This window comes from Anopheles merus, chromosome 2R, assembly GCF_017562075.2.
Source record: "Anopheles merus strain MAF chromosome 2R, AmerM5.1, whole genome shotgun sequence".
NCBI lineage: Eukaryota > Metazoa > Arthropoda > Insecta > Diptera > Culicidae > Anopheles > Anopheles merus.
The window spans coordinates 52,904,258-52,921,198 of record NC_054082.1 but is presented as its reverse complement, the minus strand read 5'-3'; the positions used below and the strand labels follow the sequence as shown (position 1 = coordinate 52,921,198).

Below are 16,941 nucleotides of genomic sequence, written 5' to 3'. Positions count from 1 at the left end.
TTCCCGCAACATTTTCATAGACCCGGGCCTAATAGTTATGACATGAAATTATTATGTTTATACAGGAGGTCCCCGAGATACACGGTACCTCTTATACGTGGATTTGTAGATACGCGGCCTTTTGAATTTGACAGTTATTTGAGTAAATTGTACTGATTTGACACATCAAATGTAAAATTCCATATAATTTCCCTTTTGATCTAATGCTAAAATCTATTTCAAAAGGCTCCAAGCTGTTATTTTACATCAGAATCATATAAAATAATTAATTAAATGGCTAAAACCACTCACTACTTGCAAAATTATACGAAAATTAGTGATATTTTGGCTGGAAATCACAAGATTCGGCTTACGCAGAAATTCGAGATACGCGGTATTTTGCGGCCGTTTTCGGTCCCCATTAACAGTGTATCTCGGGAACCGCCTGTAATGTTCACTATGATTCATCCAAAGAGAGTGTATATATCAGGTGGGCTTATAGTGTTCTTCCTCACCAATACATCGACACGCAATTAGACAGTTTGTTCCATAACAAAATCTAGTATGCCTTGAAGTTTCAACAGTATCTCGCAGAAATAGTATGTGCTTCTACTCAGGCGTAGTACGAAGAAAGAAGCCAAAAAAAACTTACATGACGGCCAGTTCTTGGACACAGTTGCCTAGCAAAATCTGATAAATAGGATACAATTCAGTCAGCAAGCAGTGAGCAGGAGCAGTGTAATCGAATCAAATACGGTATCATATTTAAAGTAAGGAACTTATCAGAGTGCCCTTGAATACATCATTTTGTTTCATTCAACAGACCTCCGATTATTCTCAAATATCGTATAAAATTGTGAAAACTTGGGATAGACGCAGAATCAAATGTATGGAACAATCATCAAAGCACCCAGTTTGTTATGGATCTAACTGTCAAACCAGATGTTCTTCCTATTTTCGTTTTTAGACGTCAAATTGCACTGGATAAGCGCAGCTGATATATCAACTCACTTTGGCTGAAACCTACCAATTGATCGTGCAGAGAACATCGAATTACATATAAATGAGGCAAAGACCAAACCAAACTGAAAAACCAAACTGATGGTGGCAACATCAGCAGCCTTTCCAACTAGTCCAAATATACGGAGGGACACTTTACCTTCGACAATAGCATAGAAACTGAGTTGCGTGCCAACCGGTCTGAGAAAGCAGTTCACCTCAAAGAACATAAAGCGACTGACGATCGCCCCTATATAGTAATAGAAATCGCATATGCCTCTCAGACATGGACACTGTCCATATCTTTTTGTCCGTCCAAAAGGGCAAAAGGGGCGTGAGGTTAGCCGTTCTTGGTGAGGTTAGCCTATAGCAGGTAATTAGCACATCACACCAGCAGGCCCGAGCCAGCAAAGAACTCAGCCGCAGAACAATACCACACCAGAGAAAGGCTCGCAAAAACTACACCGCTACCAGCCACGTTAGCACCAATCATCGCCAACTATCCGAGTCAACAATCAAGGAGGAACATCGTAGAATGTGGATAAGCGTAAACGATTTTTTATGAGCTATATCTTAATTTAAGAGTACACAGTAAAGGAATGTTAATTTCTTAGTTTTAGCAGTACTTGTTTGAACTCTTCGTACACATCATTGCTCAATTTTGAGGTTCTTTTCATAGAAAATAAAGACCAGAACGCCGCATAACTAGTTCCCAGTATATTTGCACAAACAGATCACATGTGCAGATAGGTTTAAGTCTTAAAACAAAACACAAAGTGCAGTATGACATGAATATAATTCTTGCTTAAAAAAATACATAGTTTAATTTAAAAAAACTAGCAGCAATATCCTTCTAAAAATATCATATACAGAACGTTATTTATGGCGAAACTTCCGTATTTAGTCGACACGTCTGAAACGATACAACAACATTGTGATAGAGTCTTGGGTTTTATTATAAAGGCATATCGCGTGCTTGTAAACATGAGTTTTTCGTTGACGCTCTTTCGTGGTGGCTGGTTAGCTATTTCAATATGAGTTCATTAGCATACACGTGCATACAACGGTGCAATAGAAGAAAGCGTGTTACTTGTTTTGTTGGTGTGATCATCCTGCTGCTATTAACCTTAGTTTTGGCGAACAGATTGCTTACAAATAGCCAACTAGAGTGTGAAGAACTTAGTGGATCATTCTCAAATAAAGTAACTGTTACTGACACCGCAAATGCATATGTTCCAAAGTATGTTCCAGAAGCAATCTCCAGTGTGCGAAATTTACGCAAAAAAGATATTTTAATCCGCCGCAACCTAAAACTTCAGTGCACCCCTCTTATGGGAAATGGCTCTGTCCTCAGCATGATGTTCGAGATTATCAATCACATAACGCAGATCCAAATGAAGCACTTCTATCAACACAGCCATATCGTAAGATAGATCAATCGCAATACGAAATATCCTACACAATGTCACCGTTATATGAGATTTCTTCATTTCAGAGTACTTCATTTGGCCTTCTCTCGCTCGCCCTTGGAATGATGTTGGTGACAATTACGAAACTAAACATCCTGTCTCAAAAATGCCTACGAGAAATTGTTACTGTCCCTTTCCTCTACTGGCAAAGAACAAGCTGTGTTATCATGGTATAACATGTTTTCCAAAAACAACCGGCTCTATAATATCAACTACAACGGTCATCATTCCTACAACTTCTACAACTGCATCCATCTCTTATAACCGGTGGCGTCACAACGCATTCTTAATTAGGCTCCAAGATCGCTTCTCGATGCATCCGAGAGCTTTTTGGCGGTACTGTAATGCCAGGGTAAACCCTAATACTATTCCTTCCCAACTTTCCTTGGACGGCGAGTCTGCCAGTTCTCCCGATGACCAATGTAATTTATTTGCCAAACACTTCGCAAGCGTATTCGTTGACCCTACTACTTGTCCCTTGTCTTTGTCAGATGGCCTCACCCATACACCATCAAATATCATTCCTTCTTTTGATGTCGCAATAGATGAGGATGTTGTTGCTATGGCTATATCTAAGCTAAAGGTCTCTTTCTCTCCAGGTCCCGATGGTATTCCTTCATCTGTGATTAAAAAATGCGTATTGATTTTGTCCCACTACTGTATCGTTTATTTAGAAAGTCGTTAAATTCCGGTTCCTTTCCAATGTTATGGAAATGTGCATGGCTAGTGCCTGTACATAAGAAAGGCGAAAGAACGAATGCCAAAAATTATCGCGGGGTGTCATTACTTTGTGCTTCGGCCAAGATTTTCGAATATGTTATTCACTTCTCATTCCTTAAGCGTGTAGTGCATTATATTTCACCTCACCAGCATGGCTTCATGCCCAAACGATCGACCTCGTCTAATCCCATGTCCCTAGTTTCGTTCATTTTCAACAACATGGCTTCTGGTCGTCAAGTGGACACGATTTATACTGATTTCAAGGCAGCATTTGATAGCGTTCCTATCAATTTGTTATTGGCCAAATTTGCTAAACTGGGATTTAATGAATCTATGGTCGCCTGGTTGAAGTCCTATCTAGTTGGAAGATCTTACCGAGTCCGTGTCGTAAATTGTCTATCAAACCGCTTTGTGGGCCTGTCTGGTGTTCCGCAAGGGAGCGTTTTAAGCCCCCTTTTGTTTGTCTTGTTTGTAAATGACTGTGTAAATGTGCTTCCCCCCGATGGTCTTCTTATGTATGCGGATGACCTAAAAATTTTCTTTCCTGTCTCTTCTTCTGAGGATTGTTGTGAACTTCAAAATGTACTATCCTCTTTCTCTGTTTGGTGTGAACATAATGGCTTGCGTCTTTGTCCAATAAAATGCAACACCATCTCGTTTGGTCGGTCCACCCGTAAGGTACTTTGGAACTACACGTTGAGAGATATTCCTATCAATCGTGTAACTTCCGTCAAAGATCTTGGCGTCTGGTTGGATGAAAAGCTTACGTTCAAAGACCATATCGACTTTGTCACAAGCAAAGCTTACCGTACTTTGGGCCTTATTACTCGTCTGTCTCATTTTATCCGTGATCCCTTGTGTCTCAAGTCTCTCTATTGTTGCTGGGTACGCCCCATTCTCGATTACGCTTGTGTGGTTTGGTCCCCCAATAATGTGCAGGATATTGCTAGATTGGAAGGTGTTCAACGCAAATTTACACGACTTGCCACGAGGCGTTTTCTTTCGGGTCATGATAATGCAGTGATCCCGTCTTATCCACATCGTTGTCGACTCTTGGGTCTGGACTCGATAAAAACTCGCCACTCGCACTTGCAAGCTTGTTTCATTGCCAGCGTCATCCTTAATGAGCTTGATGTTCCTTATCTCTTATCTGCCATTTCCTTTTATGCCCCTTCCCGCCATCTTCGCAATAGACCACCTCTCTATATTCCCACCCGGCTAACTCGATATGGGCAAAATGACCCATTCCTTAAAGCTCAGATTGCATTTAATTCATACTATCATTTGTTCGATTTTAACACTCCTTTATCCCTCTTCCGTTCTCGTCTTCACTCTTCCTCATCCTTATCCTTTCCTTAGTAATTAAGAAACATTGTTAAGCCCTCGAGGCGGACATTTGTAGAAATAAATAAATAAATAAATAAAATAAATAAATAAATCACTTTTTCAACTTCAACGATAACGACAATATCTTCAACCAATACGGAAACTACTGGTACTGCAACCCCCACGGAAACTACCACAACAACAACTCCCATGGAAACCACAACAACCTCAACTGAAACTACTACTACAACAACACCCCCGCAGAAATTACCACTACAACAACCCCAATGGAATCTACCACTACAACTCCAATTGAAGTTACAACAACCTCAACTGAAACTACCACTAGAATTCCCATTGAAACTACTACAACATCAACTTCCACGGAAACTACAACAACATCAACCCCCACGGAAGCTACTACTACAACTCCCATGGAAACAATAACAACCTCAACTGAAACTACCACTAGAATTCCCATTGAAACTACTACAACATCAACCCCCACGGAAACTACAACAACATCAACCCCCACGGAAGCTACTACTACAACTCCCATTGAAACTACAACAATAACCCCCACAGAAACTACCATTACAACAACCCTTACAGAAAGTACAACAACAACCCCTATGGAAACTACAACAACAACAACCCCTATGGAAACAACAACAACCTCAACTGAAATTACCACTACAACTCCCATTGAAACTACATCAATAACAACCCTCACGGAAACTACAACAACAACAGCTCCCACAGAAACTACAACAACAATAACCCCCACGGAAACAACAACAACCTCAACTGAAACTACCACTACAACTCCCATTGAAACTACTACAGCAACAATCCCCACAGAAACTACAACATCAACAACCCCCACGGAAACTACTTCTACAACTCCCGTTGAAGCTACAACAACCTCAACTGAAACTACCACAACCCCAACTACAACGACAACTACTACAACCCCACCTACAACGACAACTACTACAACCCCACCTACAACGACAACTACTACAACCCCACCTACAACAACAACAACAACTAGAACCCTACCTACAACGACTCCAACTACCACAAGGGTTGTACCTTCACCCACTAGAGCAACACCTCGACCTTAGTGCATCGTACAGTTCAGTTCAGTTTCTACTTACAGGAATGCTGAAAAATCTTATGAATTGTAAAATTTCTTCGTGTTGTAGCTGTCACGAGCAGCAATGATTATTAATGCGAGCATAATTTCCATTTCTATCAAAAGCAAAGCAGCCGGCATGTACATTATTTAATTGGTTTTATTTATTTAATTTATTTAATTTATTTAATTTTATTTATTTGCCTCTAGGGCTTTATTATAAGTAACTTACAGCTTATTCTTGAGATATAATTAACCTTGCATAACAAATTTATTTATTTCCAGTAACTCACTTGTTATACGAACAGCCTCTTATTCAGATAACTTTCTTTTAATGTAATATTAAATTACATTTTAACTTTTTATATGAACTAGTCAAGGACCGGTAGCAATCTGCCGAGTGCACTGGAATTCAAAGATTTTCCGAAAACTCTTATTTGATGATCCTATTCAATCCCAAATGCGTACTTACAGAAGAGACAATCTTGGTATGCCCAACATTCCGCTTTTGCGCTCTTGTGGTCTTCTTGAGTCTTTAAAATCTTCTTCTATTTGGCGTAACATCGCGGACATGCCGGCAGGCCTATACAGGCTTTCGAGACTTTATTCATTACCATGTAGCCTGATAGTCAATCCTTGCTACGGGGGACGGTACATTCTGAGCTCTATATGGTTACCGTAGGCATCCTTTCCTATCCCCTTGGACGCACTACACTTCCATTGTGTTTTTCTGCAGTCGATTGCTCTTCCTAACGCACAGTATGTTGCTACCATGTCGCGCAATGAGTGGCATGTCACCTTCAGTGACAAATCAACCATAATGCGGACTAAAAAACCGCATGACGCCCCGTGGCCGAAGGAGACCCGGAGGTCAGTAGCTTAGCTTCTGTCTGCGAGTAATTTGTTGAAGTTTTACATTCATACTATCGAGATTCACGTCCATCACCCTGCTCGAAGCTTCAACACGGCCTTTTTCCTGTAACCGCTATGGTTCTTAACTCGTCTTACTAGACCACTTCCACTCTAATGTCCTGTCTCCATATTTTAATTCAGCGTAATTTTCACAGGAGCATAGCTAAAGAGTGTCCTCAACGATGAGTGAAAAAGATTTTCTGATAAGTTGTCTGCGGAACTGTATAAAATGACCTGGAAATATGAGTGACGAGAGTGTGGCTAAACTAACGTTTACCTTAACTACAAACAAAGAATGCTTAGATTTATGTTCTTGGTATAGTTAAATTTGCATGTTTCCGAAAAAAAAACTCGCATCTGCCGACGGTAACTCGAACGGGAACGCCGATTGCCAAAATGAACGAAATGTCCGTTTGAGTGAAAAGCCTGAATATGTTAGCGAACAATTCAACGATAGTGGTTAAGAAGAGGTTAAGAAATTATTGCCAAACTCTGTATTTATTTGCTTATTTTTATGTTCTTGTATTTTATTGCCTCCAAAACCGACGAAGAATTTACTTTTCCATAAAACATATCAGCTTCTACAAATATAACGTGATTATTACCTTTGCTCACATCTATCGTTGTGAAATTGTACATGCATACACTACGCTAAAATCACAAAAGTGGCAACTACACACACACATGCAATGTGTCATAGGATAATAGAAGCAGGGTGGGGTTTAAAGATATCTTGAGATCACTTCTGGTGGGAAAGCGAGAGAACGCTTAAACGCAGGTCGGTTCATTAACACTCAAAACCACAGCCCAAATGATCCGCATTAGATTGCCAGTACGTCCGATATGGTGGACACGTTGTCGCCGGTCATATTGTGTTCATCTTGAAACCGAGCATACCGCACGTGTGGCGATGGCTGTGTACGTGCTCTGGACGGTACGGTCTGTAGCTCATCGGCCAGACGCAGAACGGCTTTGCGCCTCCGGTACGCTACAGTTAACACGACCAGCGTTAGCGCAGCAACAGCCAGTGCTGCAACGACCGTATATCCGAGCGAAGAAACCGCCATCGATCGGTTGGTCTGATTATTGGAGGAGCCGGTTTCGTTACCGCCCTGAAGAAGAGCGCTCGGTCCATTCTGGTGAGCGATGGACGTGTTCGGTGACGGTACGATAGGAAAGGTTTCCGCACGTTCGGTCGCATTGTCTGGCAGAGTCACCATATCGCTTTCGGTAGCAGTTACAACATCGGACGTAATCACGGTCGGGCGCACGCTTGTTGCCGGTGACGTAGACATGAGATCGGGCTCCGAACTCACCACATTGGAAGTGTTTGCTGGTTCGGGAGCGACTGTAGACTGGAGACCGCTTGTCGAGAACATTGCATAGGGTTCCGTTGATGAGTATCCACTGGACTCCTCGATTGGGGCTGGTTCTGTTTCGTTTGAGATTCTGGAAGCAGAAGTTAAACATAAACAAGGTCTTAAGTATCGCATTTCACAGTTCCTTATCGTTCGAGGTCACCACCTAAGGTATGCTAGCTTGGTACAATTACACCGCACTTCATCCGTGGCCGTTTCGACGGTAGTGCAGTCCCTGCCGCTCCATACACCGTTGCCCCACGTTTGACACTGAAAACATTGCAAGAGTTTGAGTTAGTTGCCCCTTGGTTGGTTGCTGTTTCCAACACTCCAAGTGCATACATACCGTCACGTTCGGCAGCCGGCGTCCGTCCAGCGACCACAGAAAGTAGTCATTTCTCCAGTCCACCAGCGTCCACATGCCGCCCTTCTCCACCGACAGCACGAACGCTTCGTAGAAGCCCAGGTCCAGCTCGTGCGCTTGCTCGGCCCGCTCGACAAACAGATCGCGGGCGTAGTATACGCGCCCCAGACAGAAATACTCCGTCTCGGGGAAGGCGTCCAGAAGCCGGCCGCGGCCGGCGGGAGTGCTGAGCAGCACGTGGTTCGGAATCGGCACGTGGCCAACGTTCATTTCCGCAACGCTACGGTAGCGATTCACCTCCAGCGTAAGCAGCTGGCCCACAAAAACGTAGTGCGGCTCCTGCGCGCAATAGTTCCGGGCGGCCTGATGCACGAAGCTTAACAAACTCGTACGTGCCTGCCGCGCAACGGACACGTTTTTCGATACAGTTAAGCTCTCCATCAGTAGCAGCTTGGTGTTGAGTTTGCTCGCACCTCCGACCATTGAGGGCGCTGGTGCGGAGCGTTTCGGCCTTGGCGACGCGTCCATTAGCTCCAGCAACTGCTCAAACAGCGCGTGATTGTTCGCCTCCTCCAGATCGAGCAGGGGCTTTGCCTGCACGATGAACTCCTGGATTGCGGCCTCGGACAGGTACGCCGTTTCCGCGTACACCTTGCGGATGTGCGCAATGGATTGCTGCAACTGCTCGACGAACCGGCGGTACGCGCCGTCGTACTGGGGCGAGTGCCGGTTGCGCAACGTTATCAGCAGCTCGAATGCATTTTTCAACGCATCGCGATAGTTGAGCCGATCAAAAAATGCCTCCACCGATTCCAGCGCCCACAGTACAGCTTCCGCCGATGGTTCAGCCCCGGGAAGCACGCAAGCGTCCGGACCGATGATCTTCGAACAGGCGCCGCGTGAATCGCACACGACCGCGTACGTTCCGACGCAACCAGTTTTACTGTACGGAAGAACCGTTTCGGCCGATGTTATCTCGCAGTAGGTGGCCACGTGTACGTCCACACCGTCGGCCACGTACCAGAAGCTGTATCGCAACGGGTAGTCCAGTTCGGTGTCCTTCGCGATCCCGGTCGCCAGCTTGTACACGGTGTCTAGGGCCGTTCCATTCGCTTCCGGGGTCAACACCATCGGTAGCACCGCTTCCGGTGCTCCGTTTGTCTCCAGCACGAACGTCCAGTGGCTTTTGATCGGTTCGCGTGAAGCTTGTGGTCCGCCCGGTTTGCTATCGTCGATCGGTTCGGGGCAGACCGTTTCCAGGCGCAATTTATAGCGCGCGTTCGGTTCCAGCCCCTTCCACGGTCCGGTAAGCGATCGACCCGGAATGGACAATGGCACATCCTTCACGACCGTATCGTTCCCATAGTCCACCAGCTCGGCAAGAAAGTTTTCCTCCACATCGCGTATGAACAGACCACCCAAGGTGCGGCCGTTCGGCAGCTGCGCGGGATCGAAATACGCAAAGCCGCCCTCCTCCTTCAGCACGGTCCAGTTGGAGTAACAGTTCGGCACGAGTCCGGCCACGCTCACGAGCAGCTCGAACGGTTCCCCGGCAACGGCCGGATACTGAGACCACTGGAGCACGCGAACCGCGGGTGTAACCTTCGGATGAACCACCAACAGCGACGTCCACCGTGGTTCGGATTCCCGTTCCTCCCCGCCGGCAATGGAGGCCTGCACAACGTACTGACCCTCCTTGTAGAAGGTTACCAGTGCCTCGCCATCGCTCACCTCGAACGTGTCGTCACAATTGCCGTCCGCATTCGAGCTCTGGCAGGACCACACCATCCCCTCCCCGCCACCGGACACGTACGATCGCACCCGCACGGTTTGATCAATGCCGACCACGGCATCGACGGGAAACAGAACAGCTGTTGGGACACGGCGCAAAACGCGCACCGTCATGCGTGCCCTCGCAATCATTTCATCCACACTGGACGTCGAATACACCCGCACCTCGATGTCGTACGCCTGGCCGGGAAGCAACGTACCCGCCGGCACGGTAAGCGTCTTGGAGCGTTCCATCGCAACCGCCAGCGGTTCGCTGTCGTTGCGCCCTCCGTCCTCGGCGATGGTCCAGCGATAGAAGTAATCCACCCGCCGGACACAAAATATGAGCTGCGCCGTCACGAGATAGTCCACGTCCGCGTACGTCCGCTCGGCGCCCAGCATTACCAGCGACACGTCGTTACCGCCCCGCGTGGACCCACCGTGCTCGAACGAGGCACCCTGGTCCGCGTCCCGGTAGGTCATAGTAAAGTTTTGCTCCTCGCTCTCCACGCCGGCCGCATCGAGCGCGACCACGCCGAACGTGTACACTACGCCCGGTACCAGCTCGTCCGTACCGATCGTCATCTGTCCGCGCTGCGCGATCACGTCCCGTTCGCGCCGGACACGCTGCTCGAGCTGGCGTACGGCCCGCCACAGCCCGACCGTATGCCGCTGGCTGATGAATGCGGTGTCGCCCAGCAGCGTAAAGTACGTTTTCACCCGGTAGTGCAGCTGCTGCCCGCCATTCGTTTGAAAGCTGTCACGGAAAAAAGGGATAGCGCACAGTAAGGCACGGTTGCGAGGAGAAAGTGGCAGGAAGCAGTGGGCACTCCATAATGAAATCAATAATTTATGCGCTTCTGCGCCGCAAGGACACCTTCCCCCATCATTCCCACCCTACGCTCCAATCCAAAGCGTGTCTTACCCGATCGTTAGGTGGCGTGCGGATGCGGATTGTGTGAAATTCCCACCGGTGGCACCACCGGCCGCTGCACCGCTACTATCGGTCGTGCTGCCATGACCTTGGGCCGGATTACAGATAAACTCGGGTGCTATTATGCGAAACGTTGGTTTTTCCTGCTGGAAAACAAAGCAAAGAAAGCGAACCTTATTGATTGCTGTGTACTAACAGGCTTGGCAAAAAGGGCTGATAACTCACCGCTAACGATCGTTCGATCCATGCCAAGCAAACCACCCACCATAGCACCGGTCCTATTAACGCTGCGTAGGACCGCTTCATGTCTCGTCTGTGTTAATTACTCTTCCCGTTCAGTGCACCATTCCCACAGTCACAGGTCCTAGGCTCCTCTGCCAGTAGTAGGCCAACTGCACTCTTCAAGGCCGTCCGAGCGACTGAACGCGTTGTTTTTCGTTTCGTTGCTAGCAAGGCGCCAACCACCAAACGCGCCGGGAGTGTTGCGATGCAATTGTTAAAATAAACGGCAGGAACCACATGACACGCAAACGGTGACGCCGTACCGTCACAAACAATCCTGGGCGAGACCTGTTGGGTGTCGTTTGAGCGCTTTACAAACACAAGTGAAGTCCGTCGAAGGACCCACATAAACCACCCAACCACGTTACTTCGGCCGGAATCGATTGCTGGCGTTTGTACCAGCGCTCTCCGTGTGACGGACCGACTGACCGACCGACCGACCGCCAACGAACGAACGAACGATCTGAAAATAACACACACACATACACTCACTAACGCTAATCGCACAGGTACGCGTAAGGCTCAAATTGTCCGCTCTCAGCGCCAGCAGAGGATTGTTTAAAGACCCGCCAAAGGGCTAGGATGGAATCGATTCGAAACTCGCTTGCTCCTCTAACTAGTCGATTTAACTGTGTTGACTGTGCACTAATGCTTACGATTGCAACACTGCTGCTGCTGCTACAACTGCATGTGCATCGAACAGCGAGGAACAAACTGATGTGATTTCAACACAAACATACTCTGGCCGTTTTGATGTTGTTGGTCCTGTTTTGCTTTGTCCCTTTTCGCTTATCCTTAACATCCATCTACGACACCGTAGAGTAGTTGGCGAACGACCGCCGGGTCCTCTCTGTCGAAAAAGGATCCTTTTTGTTGTTTTTCCTTTGCTCGTTTTGAGTCCGTGGGTGCGGGTGCGGGTGAACTACATCCTTTCCTTTGGTTTTGTCTGTGTGTTTGTGTGTTGTCGTTCGTTTCTTCAGCCATACGCACCCCAGAGCGAATGGATGTAATCCGAGCGGTCCATAGTGGTCCATCCATCCTTGTTGCCTCTGTCCTGTTTTACGTCTTGGCAAATTAAGCCCACGACCGATGGATGTATGTATGTGTGTGTGTGTGTGTGTGTGTGTGTGTGTGTGTGTGTGTGTGTGTGTGTGTGTGTGTGTGTGTGTGTGTGTGTGTGTGTATGTATGACCTTTTTATCCAAACATTTGTTTGTCCCATTTCGATACATATCGCTCAGAACCAGGGCCAGAAGATCCGTGGGAGAAAGAGTGAATAATAAACAAAAACCCTCTGGCTAAGAATGGCGAGAAGAAGGAGAAAAAAAAACGAAAAACAGAACTACAAATCAGTGCAGGCAAAAAATGGCCATTATGCCGGTGGACGAGCGGAGGAAGCACAGCTGGAACGGAGGACCCTCCCTCGCACCCTACCACAGCTGCGGTGCACAAATGCAGCTGCGGGCGGGCGTAGGTGCCGTGCACTTCGGTGTCCTGCGGGCTGTGTGTTTCGTTTTCATCGCGGATGCGTCTGGCCTGCAGATGATGAGCGAACGTGCCAGGAGACGATGGCTAGGGTTAGGCTTGAAACGGAATATCCTTTCCCTCTATGCACTGTCTTTCTTGTTTGCAAACATAAACAGTACATGTGTGTGTTGGTCAAAATGGTACAGTTATTATCCAAAACTCTCCTGAAAACAATGTATTCGCCAACACAACGAAACTGTTCAACGTTAGATATAAAGCATTGTATCTAGCAAAAAAATATAAAATAATGTATCTCTATTTAAATTAACCCTGCACGAGATACTTCTCGCTGCACTATACACACGTAAGCAGTCATACTATTAAAAGCATTTGCTATTGAGTACCGGGTGCAGATGAGAATTGAACCCGTACCGTCTATCGCAGGGGTCTCCAAACTTTTCAGTTCGCGGGCCGCATTGCTTCACAATGAATCTTGTTGAGAGCCATTTTGACGCTACCTTTCGAATGAGTGAAAGTTCAAATCTCGTTTTAATAAGAAAATATTATTGAAATATATCAAATTTCTGCAGCTTTCTTTTATTGAATCTTGAATTTCATCTTTCAGAAGTAAAGAAAATAATCTGTTAGAAAAGATATCTATTTAATTTAACCTTAGCCCAGTCCTCGCGGGCCGCATTAAAGGCGCTTGAGGTGCATGCGGCCCGCGGGCCGTAGTTTGGAGACCCCTGGTCTATCGTATAGTGGGCTCGGCTTTCAATGACTTATTTATTACGATAGCAGGATAGTCTGTCCTACGTATGGGAGGCACGTTCCATTCGGTACTTGAACTCATGACGGTCATTTTGTTAAGTCGTACGAGTTGACGAGTTTACCACCAGACCGGCCCAAACGCATTTTTGTTATGCATTTTAAATGCATTTTTTTACTACTGCTACTCACCACTAGATGGCGCCACGAGCAGACTCATGCACGGGCAGAATTGTGGCTGTGTTTAATAAATCGCAGTCAAACGGTGTGAATGTATATCATTTAAAACATCATAATACACTAGATTTATTTGTTGACGGCATAAAGACCATAAAGATGGCTTAAAAGTTAAGGTTTCTACGTTGACGTTAATACCACGCAATCGGATCGGAGTCACAGCCCCAAAGCTACCAAGGGACGGAACTTCTCGGACGGGGAAGACACAACCTGTGAGATTTCTCATACCTGAAGACACCACCGTACGTCCTTGGATATCGATGTGAGGTTTAGTCCGTTATCGTGGAGACGAGCTCCAAAAGAAATCGTATTCCTCGGATGATTATACTACATTCCAAATGCTTTTAGCGTGTATAACCAAGGTTGTCGAAAGGCGGTTGACAATATGGTTTTAAAAATAGTTGAGAAATAGCATAACATTGTTACTCGTTCATAACAATTCCATTTTGTGACTTTGGTAATTTTCGGAATTTTGTCATTTAACACACTAAAGTGTAGCGGTTACAAATGACACGGCTATATAAAGCGGTTTTATTTCAAATGTTCTACGCATTTGTCGTATGGCAGACTGTGGCATTGCACAAGAACACTTCACGAAGCTTGGAGGAGGACATGTGAAGTACGTCGGAAGAAAATCCTTGTAACGGGAGCACAAGGTACGGAATCGATTTCCAATTGGCGACTAGGAGGAGCCGGCACAGCTACGTTGCATTTGTTTATATAATTATTTATTTACAACCATGTTTAGGCCGAAGCGAAACGAACGAAGCAATGTAGCATGTATCCTTTCCAATCACATTTATCAGCAACTAACCTGAATAATTAAAAAAAAAAAAAAACATTTGAAACTTAGCATACAATAGAGCATATGTAACGATAAAACCAAACTATAAATTTTCGAATAGAATCATTATCTCAGAGCGAAATAAATATGTAACGGCCCGGTACTTGAACCTCCAGTGAGGTGATTGTTTGTAAATAACGTTTAATTTCCACAAATAAAAAGCATAAACTCCTCACAAGATCACTGCCATTGAAGGTATTTTCCCACCGCGCTTCGAAAAGATGCTCCGATAAGATGCTCCGAAATGCATCAAAGCTGAGAAAGGCCCACAATCACACATGCCTTCCTGCTTCCATCTTCTTACTAGGATTTTCCATCGAAAGGCTCACAAACACAAATTCTCTCCACCTCCCATAATCTGTCGAAGGTCAGACGTTTCAATTCGAAGCCGTCCCACAGCAGATGGGAAACGGTATTAACGAACACTGATAAGGTTTTTATAAAACGAGCATCTTCGCTGGCTTTTCGGATCATTCCGCTAGTGAAAGTCGCGATCATAACAGTGTGTTCTACGGTTTCTTTTTTTCGAAAATGGCAAAATGGGCCGTATTTGGCATAATCTTTCTGATAGGCTTATTTAGCGAGGAGCTAAGGATAACGTCAGCCGAAAAGCTGCAACTCGTCTATCAATGGTCACAGCTAAAGTCCAGCAACAGTAGCGATGGTAAGGCTAAGCGGCGCACGGTAGCTCTGAAGCATGTTCATCAGTTGAGGTTTTTATGTTGTGCGAACTGTTTTGCAGCATCGCAAAATGTAGTATTCACGGCCAATTCTGTCCCAGCCGATGAGGACACGTTCAACGCGTATGGCAATCTGCCGATGGGTGTCACCCATCACAAGGGATTCCTGTACGTTACGATTCCACGGCGCCGTCCGGGCATTCCGGCCACCTTGAACGTCATCGACATGGCACGCAATCCATCGGCAAACAATCCGACGCTGGATCCGTATCCTAACCTATTGGTGAACTCACTGCGGGTAATTGGCATTATCGAATCATTGGAGCTGTGTATTATACTCACTCATCCTCCCATTTCTCCATTACAGAGGGATTTCACCGCCGATCCGAAACGCATCATCTCTGTTTACCGCACGCAGGTGGATCGTTGCGATCGGCTCTGGTTCGTCGATACGGGATATCTCGAGTATCCGGGCGGTGCAGGCCGCCAGGTGCAGCGTCCCGCCCTATGGGTCATCGATCTTACCATCAATCGGAGTGTACGACGGTTCGAAATTCCACCGGAAATGGTCGAGTTTGGTTACGGCATTCCCAACATCGAGGTGGACGTCGATGATCGCGATTGTAGCCGTGCTTACGCGTACATTCCCGACTACGAGTGGCGTCGGCTGTACGTGTACGGACTGGCCGAGGGTCGGATGTGGCGGTTTGAGCACAACTACTTCTCCTTTGAACCACGGTACGGTGACTTCAATGTGGCCGGTCAACAGTTCACCTGGTACGATGGTATCTTTTCCGTGGCGGTCGGTGGACGGTGGGAAAATAGTGCTGCCGAGCGTACCGTGTATCTGCACGCAATGGCTTCCGTCAGTGAGATTGCCGTTTCGAATCGGGTTCTACAGAACGAAACGATAGCGCAGCTCGGCAGCGGGGCGTACGGGCGTGCCTTTCACCATCTTGGCGCCCGTGGACCGAACACGCAAAGCTCGAGCCACGCGTACGATCCGCGCACGGGAGTGCTTTTCTATGCGGAAATCAACCGGAATGCGATTGGTTGCTGGAACACGCACAAGCAATTCACACCGGAAAACCACGGCATAGTGCATCTGGACAACGAGGAAATGATTTATCCTGCAGATTTAAGGGTAAGTTACGTTATGGACAAACGAATGTTGATCGAAAACAGTAGTTTAATAATTTTGAATCGTTACAATGATCATCATCAACAACAACAGATTGACAGTGACGGTGATGTGTGGGTCATTTCGAATCGGCTGCCCATCTGGATCTACTCCCAGCTGAACCGGACCGAAGTGAACTACCGAATTTGGCGCCAATCGGCGTCTCGTGCCGTTGCTGGAACAGTATGTGCATAATACCTTGCCGAACACACACGACCTTACTACGATGATAAAGAGCTGTTTCTTTCCACACGTACCCCCAATACGTCGTTGTAAGAGATAAGAACAGTCAGCTGCTTGTTAAAAAAGAAAGAACATAAACCTACGAACTCGTGGGTCATTTATTTGCCATGAGGTGTTACTGCGCCGCTTTGAGAAACCCACTAATTTTTACCACACTACGAGACGACTATGAGCACTCAGAACTAAAATCTTACGTCAAGAGAATCACTTTGTTTTGTCCTAAAAATGTCTAAAGAATGCGTGTCTACTGAGCGAATGGATTCGTATAAGAA

The 16,941-nt window shown here is 46.3% G+C and overlaps 2 protein-coding genes and 1 long non-coding RNA gene across 4 annotated transcripts; 2 read left to right on the top strand and 1 right to left on the bottom strand.

The window, feature by feature from the left end:
* Positions 1-505: 505 nt before the first annotated feature.
* Positions 506-2,236, top strand: LOC121590545. Its single transcript, XR_006004432.1, has 3 exons — positions 506-735; positions 803-866; positions 947-2,236. It is a non-coding gene; the product is annotated as an uncharacterized LOC121590545 (long non-coding RNA).
* Positions 2,237-5,804: 3,568 nt separating this feature from the next.
* On the bottom strand, positions 5,805-12,124 carry LOC121590541. 2 transcript variants are annotated; one of them, XM_041910315.1, is made up of 5 exons: positions 11,195-12,124; positions 10,961-11,115; positions 8,248-10,792; positions 8,068-8,171; positions 5,805-7,992 (listed from the first exon to the last, which is right to left on the bottom strand). In XM_041910315.1, exons 1-5 carry the CDS (start codon positions 11,273-11,275, stop codon positions 7,365-7,367), a joined length of 3,513 nt encoding a protein of 1,170 aa, XP_041766249.1. In that variant the 5' UTR covers positions 11,276-12,124; the 3' UTR covers positions 5,805-7,364. The 2 variants fall into 2 exon arrangements, with proteins under 2 accessions (XP_041766249.1, XP_041766250.1); XM_041910316.1 differs by having other exon boundaries at positions 10,961-11,112.
* A 2,898-nt stretch (positions 12,125-15,022) lies between these two features.
* On the top strand, positions 15,023-16,751 carry LOC121590542 (L-dopachrome tautomerase yellow-f2-like). The gene is made up of 4 exons (XM_041910317.1): positions 15,023-15,230; positions 15,309-15,544; positions 15,614-16,390; positions 16,481-16,751. Exons 1-4 carry the CDS (start codon positions 15,098-15,100, stop codon positions 16,619-16,621), a joined length of 1,287 nt encoding a protein of 428 aa, XP_041766251.1. The 5' UTR covers positions 15,023-15,097; the 3' UTR covers positions 16,622-16,751.
* The last annotated feature ends 190 nt before the right edge of the window (positions 16,752-16,941 follow it).